We start from the raw sequence: 14,691 nt of genomic DNA on the forward strand, positions 1-14,691 counted from the left end.
TTTTTAAACGAGTTAATTTTGAATGAAAAGTACTACCAATGTAGGAAAAGAAAGTTAAACATTACGGATCATCAACAGATCCTGTGTCATGGTTGTGAACTGCTTGTTCACAGACAGCTGCTGTGCTTATTCATTAGTCTTACAGTTAGAAACAATTGACATTCATGGTCAGAAAACGTGTGGAACAGCACAATTGCTGCTTTGAACAGTTACGTGAACAAAAGGAACAGCAAGTAAATAGTATCGCATAAGTAATTTAATGCTGAGAGTTCACCTTGTACAAAAATACAAGTCCCATGATCCTCATGTTATTATTGGTTTATTACAGCATAGGTGTTTGAGTCAGATGTTGAAGCCTGGAGAAGCAAACAGGCACAACTGTGTATACCAAACATTGTAAAAATGTATATAAATGCTTTGTTCAATTCATAATGTAGTTTGTAAACCGTATCTAATCTCATACAAAAACACAGGTCCCATGATGTTTGTTGTTTTTTTAAATCTACCTATCAGGTAACATGGTAGTGAAAAATATTGGGAAATGAATATTACAGTGCGTGTCAGAGTTAGGTTCTGAATGCTCATATTAGAAATTGAGGCGATCTATGGTTTACAACATGAATGAACAGATATTGGACTGACAACACGTGGACAAGGATTACATTTCCCATGTCGCCCTGCGTACTCCGGAGGGACACGTAAATGGTGCGTTCAAGACAACTCGGAAATTCAGACATTCTCTACTTGGACATTCGTTGTAGAAAGAGGCGGCCAGAGTTTTCCCACTTGGAAAGAATCAGAATCAACTAATAGGAAGCTGTACACCAGGGCCGTTCAATTACAGTCCTGGAGAGCCGAAACCCTTTTTTGTTTCTACCTGGTAGTTAATTGCACTCACCTGGTGTCCCAGGTCTGAATCAGTCTCTGATTAGGATGAAAACCAGAAGTGCTTTGGCCCTCCATGACTGACATTGAACAGCCCTGCTCTACACAAATAACTTATGTTCATTTTAACTCTTGAGTTTCAGAATTGTCATGAATGCACCATAAGGCATGGCCAGGAAGGTAAAGCCTGAACAGTTTAAATCCTACATTACATTTGGTCCTCTACAGTAGGAATGTTAAGTGGTACGTCAGTGGTTTCCTCCATTTTCTTTCAGTCCATATCTTGATCACCCACACTCTGGCGAAGGTATTCCTCATAGAGCTTCTTCTACAGAAAGGGAGAGATACACACAGTTAGTGGTCAAGCACACACACAGCACTGAATGCTCACACACATACCACTGCATGGTCACACACACACACTACCTTCTTTGTCTTCACCACCTCCTGCACATAATCCATCTTTTCCTGTAGCTGCCTCTTCTGTCGGCCAGAGAGAGTGGGCTGAGTCCTGCAGAGATAGAGAGCGATGCTTTAGGCATAATTAATTGATAACTGGTGGTACTTGAACAAGATGCCGCAGTTTGTGTGTGCTCAGCTCTTACCTGAAGGAGAAGCGGGCAAGGATGAGGAGTAGGAAGGAGAGGAAGATGAGTCCACCACAACTGTAGAGCTGGTACTCCACAGACATGGAGACAAACACTCTCACTACAGGAGCCTGTGGGTAGGGGGGGGCAGAGTCACACAAGACTCTGTCTCACACACACAACCACGGTCATACTAACAACCACCACCCCTTAACACCGTCTCCCTCTTACAAATACACTGACCAGGTAGAGAGAGAGGGCCTCGATGCCGTCATCCCCCAGGGCCATCTCTAGCAGCTCTTTGGAGAAGCTGCCCAGCACCAGGGCTGCCATCAGCATGAAGGGGACACTGAAGCCCAGAAGAGCCAACAAACAGCCCTTACAGCGCGCCCGCCGGTTATCTACACTGGTCTGCCTGAGAGAGAAGAGAGAGAGAAGAGAGAGAGGAAGAGAGAGAGAGGAGAGAGAGGGAGAAATTGAGAGGGTGGGGGAGGTGGGTATTGTTGTGTTGGAAAGGAGAGAAGATCAGTGATGTGTGTGTCATCTACAATATCCTCAGTCATACAGTCTTTTTATCAGCAAGTTGAGAATAAGTGTAGGTGTAAAACACACTGCATGCCTGCGTTTGTTACCTGTCTTGGCTGAGTGTATCTGCAATGGCCTCAGTAATAAGCTCACAGTCCTTCTCTAGTGAGTTGAGTGTGTTCTGGACTGTCTGGTTGATGGTCTTCTCGATGGTGCGACATGCCTCCTCAATCTGGTTCACACAGCGACTGGGCTGGGGTTGGGACAAGCAGGTGGAAGTGAAGTTCAAAACATATGTACATAGTATACATACATTTTATTTATTTAGCTAGGATAGTCCAAGATTGCCCAGGTTGGCACATCCAGTGACTTTCAGGTGCCGTGTACAAAAAGGTGGGTGCGGTGCGATGGCTACCTTGTTGGGGTTGGGAACATAGATGGTAGGCATGTCAAAGCCACACTTGTTGAGTCCCGGCCGCTTGCACAGCTCCTGGACTATCTGCATCATCACCCTCTGAAAGAGCCAATCACGACAGGGATATATTTTCTGATTAGCTAATGTTTGAAACTTCAATCTGGGAGCTGTTAGATTAAAACAAACTGGCCAACTTCCTCCCAGCCCCTTGTCAACCTTGCTCATAATGTAGATATGTATAAGGTGTGTGTAATAGAGAATTTCCAGGTGAAATAAACACAAAAGCGGCCGTTGATAAAGTAAAAACAAAGATATCTATATTTTAGTACAATTTGCTCGAGGGATAAACCTCCAGCACAGAAGCAGAGAAAATGTCTTCCGAGCCTTCCCTGAGCTGGCCCTAATATCCCAAGCACATATGTTCTCTAAACACATAAAAGACAAGGCAGTGAATCACACACTCTCACAGAGTACAATAATAACCAGTGTGTCCTCGGAACTGGCACCAACACTATCAGCAGATAGGTTATGGACAGTTCTTCTTCACGTCTGGCCTCCAAGTCTAGTGATTAAAAACCTTGCACGAACAGAATCATGTGTATTACAGAAATGGAAAAGTATAATACATTGCGTTAATAACTTAAGTGAATATGAACTTTATTCATCTTAAATTGTGTGTGTGTACCTGTCTGTCCGACTCTCCCCCGGCCTCGTCGGCCTTGCTGAGGTACAAGCGCAGGCGGTCACCGTGCTTCTCGTTGAGCTTCTCCACGATGTTGAGGGTGCGCTTGCACAGCGCCTGGCCCATGGGGTCAAAGAACACCAGGATGAGGTCACACAGCTCACCTGGGAGGGGACAGTACTAGTCAAAAGTATGAACACCTACTCATCCGAGGGTTTTTCTTTATTTTGTACTATTTTTTGTACTATTCTCTGCATTGTAGAACTATGAAATAACACATATGGAATCATTGTAGTAACCAAAAAAGTGTTAAACAAATCTAAATATATTTGAGATTTGAGATCTTTAAAGTAGCCACTTGATGACAGCTTAGCACATTCTTGGCATTTTTGAGGCTGGTAACACTAATGAACTTATCCTCTGCAGCAGAAGTAACTCTGGGTCTTCCTTTCCTATGGCGGTCCTCATGAGAGCTAGTTTCATCATAGCGCTTGATGGTTATTGCGACTGCAATTGAAGAAACTTTAAAAAGTACTTGACATTTTTCTGATTGACTGACCATGTCTTAAAGTAATGACGGACTGTCATTTCTCTTTGCTTATTTGAGCGGTTCTTGCCGCAATATGGACTTGGTCTTTTACCAAATAGGGATATCTTCTGTATACTACGCCTACCATGTCACAACACAACAAATAGGCTCAAACACATTAAAAAGGAACAAAAATCCACAAATTAACTTTTAACAAGGCACACCTGTTAACTGAAATGCATTCCAGGTGACTACCTCATGAAGCTGGTTGAGAGAATGCCAAGAGTGTGCAAAGCTGTCAACTTTGAAGAATCTTCAATATAAAATATATTTTGATTTGTTTAACACTTTTTTGGTTACTACATGATTCCAGATGGGTTATTTAATCTTCACTATGATTCTACAATGTAGAAAATAGTAAAAATAAAGAAACTCTTGAATGAGTAGGTGGGTCCAAACATTTGACTGTTACTGTATATTCACAAAATTACACACCCTACACCACCATATTGTGGTGACCTACCCAGCCACATGATGGCCTGGTCCACATCGAAGGGGTACTTCATGTCCCCGTCCACCAGGCCAGGAGAGTCCACAAACGTCACTAGGCTGAAGCGTTTCTGCCGCGATGTGCAAATCTCAGTGCCCAGGTACTCAGACACACCTACAGGCAGAGAGCGAGAGAGCCCTTTACTTGAATGGTATTTTCATGCATTTCACACAAAGTGCTGACTAATGTTTAGAATGGGTCGTCAGTCATGCTACCATTACCATTGTATTTCTATTGCATCATATAATACAGGGGAGGGAGTTGTTTCTTGAGTCTTACTATGACGCAGACTAATGAGGTTGAATCAACTCTGAAGTCTCACCCTTGATCTCGTGTAGTGGTTTGAAGTGTGGGTAAAGGTGCAGCGTGGCATTTCCCTGAAATACAGCAAGAAACAAAACAAAGTTTACATTCTGCGAGAAAAACAAATATCCACCGTGTGAGCACTTACTCAGCGAAAAGGTTAAGCCCCTCAAAGTACCTCAACCAAAGTGCATGACGTGAGGAGCAAACTGAAGGGGAAATTCCCTCAGAACTATACCAGCAGTACTCACTGTGAGAGACTCTCTCTTGCGGCCACTAGTAACAAAGCTGAAGCCTTGCGTCTCAATGGCCACTCCTGTGCGCTGGATGTGCTCCTCCACATACCTGAGACAAAGTTACAGCAGACATTAACAAGCACTCTCTCTGGCATTCATGTCCACACACACACAATGACAAATGGACCATGGGACATAATTACAATGACTTTGAAGCAAAAGGAAGCATAGGGGACAGTAAGTATCAGTGAACGGAAAAGTCCCTGTCCCCGATGGAATACTTTTCAAAGTGCATCCTTCTCTCTACCCCTTCTGGCGCTGTCTATGATAACCTTGATTTGATTGAACATTACCAGTTGATGAAGGAGCTCTTGCCGGCAGAGTGGTTGCCCATCAACATGACCGTGATCTTTTTCCTGGGTGCCAGCAGAGTCACGCCAACTGACTGGGCCACTGCTACCAGCCCTAGAATAGAGACAGCAGGGGATGTGATCAGGACAATTAGTTAACGTTAGATAAGCAAACATCGGCTAGCAAGCTATGGGATACATACTAGCCGTAAACTTCCGCATCGATTTGATGATTTTCGTATAACGCTGATTGATCAAATTTGGTAGTTTACTAGCATTAGCCGCTAAGCGATAGCTAGCTTACTAATCTAGCGACCGCTAGTAGTTGCTAACAACTCCTGCTAGTAGTCACGTTATAGAGGCAATCCTAATTGAAATATTAACAAAGTGTCCTCCCCACCAGTTTCAGTAAAAAGCTGAGGGATGTGGCTGGAGAAATATAACAACTTTAAATCCATAGACTACGCTATGTATGTATGTATGCAAGGGTTCTGATGGGGTTCGACTGTTGAACTAAGCTCAGGCATCATACGTCATATTCTTCAGGAATCAATGTGTAGCTAAATACCATGTATAAGCAACTAAGTAGGGTCCCCCTCCCCCCGAAAAAATGCATATTTTGACCAATGGGTAAAATAATTTGTTAAATTGTGTAGATAAACAAACCCCCCCCACCCCCCCTTAACATCATGTAGCTCTGATACACTATATATACAAAGGTATGTGGACACCCCTTAGCAGTAGAATGGCCTTACTGAAGAGCTCCGTGACTTTCAACATGGCACCGTCATAGGATGCCAACTTTCCAACATGTCGGTTTGTGGGGGACCAACTCCATATTAATGCCCATGATTTTGGAATGAGATGTTCGACGAGCAGGTGTCCACATACTTTTGGTCATGTAGTGTCTGATTGGAGTTTAACTTTACAGTAGTACAATTCAATTCAAAACCTATGTTTTTGACCAAAAAAAAAACTCAGATGCTTATAAAAGGGTCTAAGATTAAAATTGTTCCTTCTCTTGTTTGTTCCTGACCTGCTGTGATGAGACACTTTATTTCTCTCTCCAACCCATGGACTTTTGGGACATGGCCTTTCAGGCTAATGATTTCGCTCTCTCTGACCATGCTTAGAATAATGCCTTGTAACTTAATAAGCTTTAGGCCTAGCATGGGAATCCAGCCATTTCATAAAGTATTTAAATACACGTGTATTTAGAATTCTATTCCCAGACTTTTCTTCAATGCCTATTAGTGTAACTCAAGTCTCCTTGCATATTCCTATCTATACTATGGAGTCAGATAAAGATAATGAATTGAATGGGCTAATTGCATAGTCTTATGAATCGCATGTGATTTATATATACACTAGGCAACAAAAAAAGACGTCCTCTCACTGTCATGTGCGTTTATTTTCAGCAAACTTAACGTGTAAATATTTGTATGGACATAACAAGATTCAACAACTGAGACAAACTGAACAAGTTCCACAGACATGTGACTAACATAAATGGAATAATGTGTCCCTGAACAGGGGGGTCAAAATCAAAAGTATCAGGGTGTGGCCACGAGCTGCATTAAGTACTGCAGTGCATCTCCTCCTCGTGGACTGCACCAGATGTTCCAGTTCTTGCTGTGAGATGTTACCCCACTCTTACACCAAGACACCTGCAAGTTCCGAGCCCTCCGATCCAACAGGTCCCAGATGTGCTCAATGGGATTGAGATCCGGGCTCTTCACTGGCCATGGCAGAACACTGGCATTCCTGTCTTGCACGAAATCACGCACAGAACGAGCAGTATGGCTGGTGGCATTGTCATGCTGGAGGGTCATGTCAGGATGAGCCTGCAGGAAGGGTACCACATGAGGGAGGAGGATGTCTTCCCTGTAATGCACAGTGTTGAGATTGCCTGCAATGATAACAAGCTCAGTCAGATGATGCTGTGACACACCGCCCCAGACCATGACAGACCCGCCACCACCAAATTGATCCCGCTCCAGAGTACAGGCCTCGGTGTAAAGCTCATTCCTTCGACGATAAACACGAATCCGACCATCACCCCTGGTCAGACAAAACCATAACTTGTCGGTGAAGAGCACTTTTTGCCAGTCCTGTCTGGTCCAACGACGGTGGGCCCATAGGTGACGTTGTTGCCGGTGATGTCTGGTGAGGACCTGCCTTACAACAGGCCTACAAGCCCTCAATCCAGCCTTTCTCAGCCTATTGCGGACAGTCTGAGCACTGATTGTGCGTTCCTGGTGTAACTCGGACAGTTGTTGCCATCCTGTACCTGTCCCGCAGCTGTGATGTTCGGATGTACCGATCCTGTGCAGGGTATTTTTTAACATGTGGGTCTGCCACTGTGATGACGATCAGCTGTCCTCCCTGTCTTGGGCGTCTCACAAAAAAGTACAGACATTACAATATATTGCCCTGGCCACATCTGTAGTCCTCATGACTCCTTGCAGCATGCCCAATTTTTTAGTTTTTGATTTGTTAAAAAAGTTTGAAATATCCAATAAATGTCGTTCCACTTCATGATTGTGTCCCACTTGTTGTTGATTCTTCACAAAAAAATAGTTTTATATCTTTATGTTTGAAGCCTGAAATGTGGCAAAAGGTCGCAAAGTTCAAGGGGGCCGAATACTTTCGCAAGGCACTGTAAATTAAGCTCAGAACATGAGAATATATGAAAGCTGGTGGTTCCTTTTAACATATGAGTCTTCAATAATCCCAGTTAAGTATTAGGTTGTAGTTATTATAGGACTATTTCTCTATACCATTTGTATATCATATACCTTTGACTATTGGATGTTCTTATAGGCCCTGTAGTATTGCCAGCCTAATCTCGGGATTTGATGGGCTTGAAGTCATAAACAGTGCTGTGCGTCAAGCATTGCTAAGAGTTGCTGGCAAATGCAGTAAATTGCTGTTTGAATGAATGCTTACGAGCATGCTGCTGCCTACCACCGCTCAGACTGCTCTATCAAATCATAGACTTAATTATAATAAACGCACAGAAATACAAGCCTTAGGTTCTTAATATGGTCAAATCCGGAAACTATCATGTTGAAAAACAAAATGTTTATTCTTTCAGTGAAATACGGAAATGTTCAATATTTTAACAAACGGGTGGAAACTAACTACTACAATGTAATCGTCCATAATCGGAGTCGAAAAAGGCAGATTATCGATTATGATAACTTGAAATTGGCCATGCCGATTAATCGGTCGACCTCTAGTATGTACGTACAGTCACTGTGGGGACGACATCATCGATGCGGTTATTGATGAAGCCAGTGACTGATGTGGTGTACTGCTCAATGCTTTCGGAAGAATCCCGGAACATATTCCAGTCTGTGCTATCAAAACAGTCCTGTAGTTTAGCATGTGTCATCTGACCACTTTTTTATTGACCAAGTCACCGGTGCTTCCTGCTTTTGTTTTTTTGCATTTAAACAGGAATTAGGAGGATAGAATTATGGTCAGATTTGCCAAATGGAGGGCGAGCTTTGTACGAGTATCTGTGTGGCATAAAGGTGACCTAGAGTTCTTTCCCCCCTCCTCTGGTTGTCATTTTAGGGAACTATCGCTTTAACAAATTTGTGATGAACATGAAATATATATATATATATATTTTATGTGATTATTTATCCATTAAATGTACGTACTTTTTCCTATTGAAATCCTTTTAACATCATGTGCCAGAGAACCTTATGGCTTGAGCCCGGATTGAAGAAAAAGAAGACATACAAAAACATATTTTGGGGGCCAGGGCTAAGCCAGAGTTCCCCAAACCAGTGTTGCAACTTAGCGACTAGGTCGCTATATTTAGCGAGTACTCAGACCCGTCTAGCGACACATTTTCAAAAACATCAACTAGCAACTTTTTCTGGTGTTATTGGAGACTTTGACACTGACGTGAAAGCACATATCGTTCTTACTCTTCTCAACGTGGGCCCTACCCCTGTCCCAAAGCACTCACAGGCGGCCCAGTCCTCACACAGCAGTCCCTCCCAGATGCAGTCAGAGCAGGAGATGTTCACCCCTCCACGTCCAGACTGCAAATGAATCACGCGAGTATCTGGCTTACATTCAGGGCGGGATGTAAATGTAAAATGTTCTTTGTTTAAAATAAATCACTGCACAAAAATAAATCACTGCATTTGACTCACACAGCCTCAGTCACTTACTCACCTTGTCCACTGTGTGTGTACCTCTCTGTGACATAAGCTAAACATCTAGCTGGCTAGCTCATCATGTCTCAGTCTAAACTGTACACTCAAAAATACAGAAAGGAGTGGGAATCAAACCCTGAATTCAAAGGCTGGTTGAAGTCATTTATTGGAGATGATACACGGGCATACTGCCTGTATTTTAGGTCTGATTTCTACACCAAACTTAGTGATGTAAAAAAAATATTAAAAAATAAAAACATACTCAAAAGGCAAAGCCTTTACAACAGTTCCACTCAAAACAAGCTGCCATTTTATGGTTAAAAATATTGACTGCAAAAAAAGGCTGAGGCCACCATGGCATTAGCTATCGCTGAACACTGTTCCATGCTGGCATGTGATCACATTGGAGAAGCATGTAGAGCTGCTTTCTCAGACTCCACTGCTGCTACCCACTTCAAAATGCACAGGACATAGCGAACAGAAATTATTAATGGTGTTCTAGCACAATTCTTTCTGAAAAAGTTGGTCGCAGATGTGGGTGACCAGCATTTCAGCCTCCTCCTCGATGAGTCCACAGATGTAAGTGTTTCTAAGTACCTGGGGGTTGTGGGTGCCACTCTCTGCAGCTTGCTGTAAGTCATGCTTCCAATGACACCATCCCCCGTAGTGTGGAGTACTAGGTACGAGAGACTTATAACTGGTTTTCAGTGTCTCCAAAGCGCAGGGAGGCCTACAAGGCCATATATGAGACCAACTGTAGGGAGAACCCTTTAGAGATAACCAAGGTGTGTGCCACATGTTGGCTCTCCATTGAACCCACAGTTTCACACATTTCAGACCAGTGGGAGGAGCTTAGGCTGCATTTCAGTCACCAAGTCCAGTGAACACTGCTACATGGCTGAGGTTTTATACTCCATTTGCAGTGATCCTCAAAACATATTGTATCTGACTTTTTTGAAGTCAGTGCTGGGTGAGGTACAGTTGGCCATCAAGGCTTTTGAGGGAGAGCAAGTAGATCCTCTTAAGCTACTTGACAACTTGGTTAGCCTGATCAAGTCTGTGAGCAGCAGGGTGCGGAATCCACTGGCAAATGTTGATGTACTCAAAGGGCCAACAGATGGATACAGCAGTCCCAAACCGTACCTTGGTTACCTTTTTGAGTCAAAGGCAGCTGAGCTCCACCTTGCGCCTGAGGATGAAAACAATGTCGAAAGTGGGGTGTAGCCTTCACCGTCTCCCTCACTAATGAGTTGAGGGTGAGACTGCTGGACAACATCGAAGCATTGCAGTACATGTACGTTTTCAATGTGGAGGAAACTCTAAAGCACAATAAGAGCCCTGGAGAAATAGCCAAGCTCTTTGGCTACTCCCCTGCAGTGATAGACAAGATTGTCCAGCAATGGCATGCCATCCATCTAAGTAAATGGAATGAGACAAAAATCACACTGGGCTTCTGGAGTGTGATTTGGAAGTTCAGAGATGCAGCTGATATCAACCCGTTTCAAGAACTTGCCATGGCTGCTGTGTCTGTGTTGTCCTTGCCACACTCGAATGCTGAAGTCGAGAGAGTATTCAGCCAGATGAGTGTGGTAAAAAGCAAAATTAGAAATCAGATGTGCTTACAGACCCTTAACTCCATCCTGTACATTCGATATGGACTGAAGCTGTCTGGTGAAGCTTGCTATGAGCACCAGCTGCCTGATAATATTTTGCAGCATTTTTGGCACATCAGCTGCTTACTCATTTAAGTCAGCTCCCTCAATTGCTGAACCTGCCATAGAGAGCCTTGACCAAAATGACGATGACCCAGTCTTTCTGTGAGCCAGCACAGCCTGTGTGTGTGTGGAGGGTGTTCTGAAAAAAAAAATATATATATATAATGGATTAGGGCCAGACTAATTACCATAATTTTCTCACATTGCCATTGACAGTTTGTTCTATTGTCTCTTTTTGGTCTTTAGATTGTTAATGTAGATTGTATACAAAAAAATGTTATGGTTAAAAATGTTCATGTTTTACTGTGACTTGTTGTAGGCTCCTAAGTGGACCATAAGATTAAAAACCAAATTAAGATTTTTTTTTTTAAATAAATAAAAGTTAAATTTAAAAACGAAGTAACTCCGCCAGAGTATCTCTTTTGGGTCACTTTTGCCTGTCCCAAGCCCGGATAAAGCAGGAGGGTTGGAATTGTGACATTAAAACTTGTTAGGGAGGATGTCCCTGTGGCGGGATCAAATCAGCGGATATTTTAGAGCGCCACTTATTGTTTTCGATAAAACTCAAACTTTCATTAAAACACAAATGCAAGGTACTGAATTAAAGCTACACTCGTTGTGAATCTAGCCACCGAGTCAGATTTGTAAAATGCTTTTCGGCGAAAGCATGAGAAGCGAATATCTGATAGCATGCACCCCCCCGAATACCAGACCTTCAACAAAACAACAGATTTAGCGGTAGCCGGCGCTACCCAAAACGCAGAAATAAAATATAAAACATTCATTACCTTTGACGAGCTTCTTTCTTGGCACTCCTATATGTCACAAACATCACAATTGGGTCTTTTTCCCGATTAAATCCGTCATTGTATACCCAAAATGTGATTTGCTGACGACCGGTCTGATCCAGAAAAATGCCCCTTTACATGACGCAACGTCACTTTTTAAAATTACAAAAGTTAACTATATACTTTTACAAATCACTTCAAATTACTTTCCTAAACCAACTTTAGGTATTAATAAACGTTAATAGTCTATTAGATTGATCACGGGGCGATCTGTATTCGATAGCAGCAAGTCTTGAAATCATCGTCCATGTTTTCAGTTTCATAACATCCTGTGGTGTACTCGATGAAAGGAAGTGCTTATACGTCACCAAACCAAGGATAAACCAGGCACAAAATGACAGCATTGGCGACATCGTGTGGAAGCTGTAGGCGTTTACATGGGCTTGATAAGTATTTTCTTTCGCCTTAGACAATACATTGACTGGCGGATGGATATTATTTTTGTGTTTTTGGTGACCAGTTTTTCGAAGGATTTTGACTCCTAAACACGTTCTGTTATAGCCACAGACACAATTTAACCAGTTTTAGAGACTTCAGAGTGTTTTCTATACACACACACACTTATCATATGCATATACTATATTCCTGGCATGAGTAGCAGGACGCTGAAATGTTGCGCGATTTTTAACAAAAAGCTGCGAAAATTCGCAGCCTCCCTAAGAGGTTTTAAAAAACAAAAACAAGAATTGACAGAAAGTTCATTTGTGGTTCTAAACATATTTAGGGTGTTTTTTTTACTCACTTTGTCTCTTCCACAACGTTATTCCTCTCTCCTACAGCGTCCATCACAATTACATGCACATGGCAAATTAGGCGATGGCGTGATTTAGCGACTTTTAGGACAGCCAATAGCTACTTTCGTTACCGATGAGTTGGCAACACTGTCAAAACTCCTTAACCGGAACCCAAACCGCTGCGCGCGTGCGCTATCTTGCATACATTTATTTTGTCCCCCTACACCAATCACCACACGTAGGTTAAAATATAAAAACAATCTCTGAACCAATGACATTAATTTGGGGACAGGTCGAAAAGCATTAAACATGTATGGCAATTTAGCTAGTTAGCTTGCTAGCTAATTTGTCCGATTAAGCTAGCTTGCTGTTGCTAGCTAATTTGTCCTGGGATATAAACATTGAGTTGTTAGTTTACCTGAAATGCACAAGGTATTCTACTCCGACAATAAATCCACACATAAAACGGCCCACCGAATCGTTTCTAGTCATCGCTCCCCCTTCCAGGCTTTTTCATATTTGAACTTATATGGTGATTGAAATTTACACTTTTATAGTATTACCACGACCGGCAAAACAATTCGTCTTTCAATCACCCACGTGGGTATAACCAATGAGGAGATGGCACGTGGGTACCTGCTTCTATAAACCAATAACAAGATGGGAGAGGCAGGACTTTCAGTGCGATCTGCGTCAGAAATAGAATAGAAAATAGTTCAATTTTAGCCCTTGGCATGGCAGACGCTCGTTGGCGCAATAATTGAATAACATAGATTTCTAAATGTATTTTGTGACGCTCGCGCACGCGACTTGTCCGGTCTGGTCAGTATGTTAAGTTAACAAATTTGGAAAGCCCTGCCCAAAGTCACTGCTTATGCCTGGAGCCAGCCCTGCTCAGAACTATGCTGTGTGAAGATAGAACATTATAGTTCCAACGTCTGATTTGTCTAAGTGAAATACATTTTATAACATAAGGAAACAAAATTATCACTATAGAGTGAATGGACAAACTAAGCCCTTTTAACGTAATGTTACTAGCAAACTACTAGCTAGTGACGCGTTAGTCAGAATCAATCGGGTGGGTATAATTTGTGGAACATTCCAACAGGAATAGGTTCCTAAAACGTCGTAAATAACAAGGTTGCCAACAAACAACGCATACAAAGTTGTATAGAGGGCGAATAAGATACCGGGTAGGGAGTGGGCTATTTCATTACGTTTTTCACTCACCGCGTTTATGTCTTCATGCCTATGGACAAACATTAAGAATAAGTTACGTGATGAGTTGAAGCCTATTCGTTAGCTAGGTATATTGATCGTGCTAACTTTATATGCGTTTGTTGGCAACCTTGTACATTACGAAGTTTGTTACAGATTCCTGTTGGAACGTTCCACAAATTATACCCACCCGAAACAATGAGTCATACTAAATATAGCTAGCTAGACATACAGGCTGAATGACATACCGACTGCAAATGCCTGTTGACATTGGTGATCTCTTCATTTGATCAGACATTAGCTAGCAATCTAACTCACCACTGTCGGCATCGATGTACAACTGATGACAGTCTCGTAAAATCCGCTCATCGCAAGACACACTACCAGATAACAAGTCGGCATTTGCCGCGATTCGGCTCTTGATTTTCCCAGACATTGCAAAACGTTAATCCAAACGTATGACGGAAAATAAATGTTTTAAACTATAAAAAGTATTAGCTAGCTACTCATTCAATTTCAGACTGATCTAAATTGCCCCTCTTCTTACTCCGTCTAAATTTAAATCACCCCGGTCCGTTGTAGAGGAACGGCGGAGCCACGTAGTCAACCAGTATATGCAACGCCTTTCGGGTAGTGTAGTTCATGGTTCTTTTTATTTGGTATCATGTCGTTTGCACGTGCCATCAGCTACAGTGCAGTAGTGTGTGGTCAGTCATGTTACATTTTGTAATACAAAAAAAGGACAAAATTGCACCACCAACTAACCCTAAACATATATACCAAAATATAATAATTTATATGTCTTTACATAACACTTGGCTTCACAAAAAAAAAAAAAATAGACCAATATAGTTTAAAATGCCTTTTTTTGATTATGGCACTTTTTGATTTCGGTGCCAGGAAGTAACAAAGAAACAATGAGAGCATGTCTTATTT

The 14,691-nt window shown here is 42.3% G+C and overlaps 1 protein-coding gene across 1 annotated transcript; it reads right to left on the minus strand.

Moving 5' to 3' along the window:
• Positions 1–238: 238 nt before the first annotated feature.
• Positions 239–14,368, minus strand: LOC112251850. The gene is made up of 12 exons (XM_024422785.1): positions 14,074–14,368; positions 5,066–5,177; positions 4,728–4,821; positions 4,496–4,550; positions 4,147–4,287; positions 3,098–3,258; positions 2,413–2,511; positions 2,105–2,250; positions 1,716–1,887; positions 1,491–1,603; positions 1,312–1,396; positions 239–1,213 (listed from the first exon to the last, which is right to left on the minus strand). Exons 1-12 carry the CDS (start codon positions 14,189–14,191, stop codon positions 1,157–1,159), a joined length of 1,353 nt encoding a protein of 450 aa, XP_024278553.1. The 5' UTR covers positions 14,192–14,368; the 3' UTR covers positions 239–1,156.
• Between the last annotated feature and the right edge of the window lie 323 nt (positions 14,369–14,691).

Source organism: Oncorhynchus tshawytscha, linkage group LG01, assembly GCF_018296145.1.
Source record: "Oncorhynchus tshawytscha isolate Ot180627B linkage group LG01, Otsh_v2.0, whole genome shotgun sequence".
In the NCBI taxonomy this organism is placed as follows: Eukaryota; Metazoa; Chordata; class Actinopteri; order Salmoniformes; family Salmonidae; genus Oncorhynchus; species Oncorhynchus tshawytscha.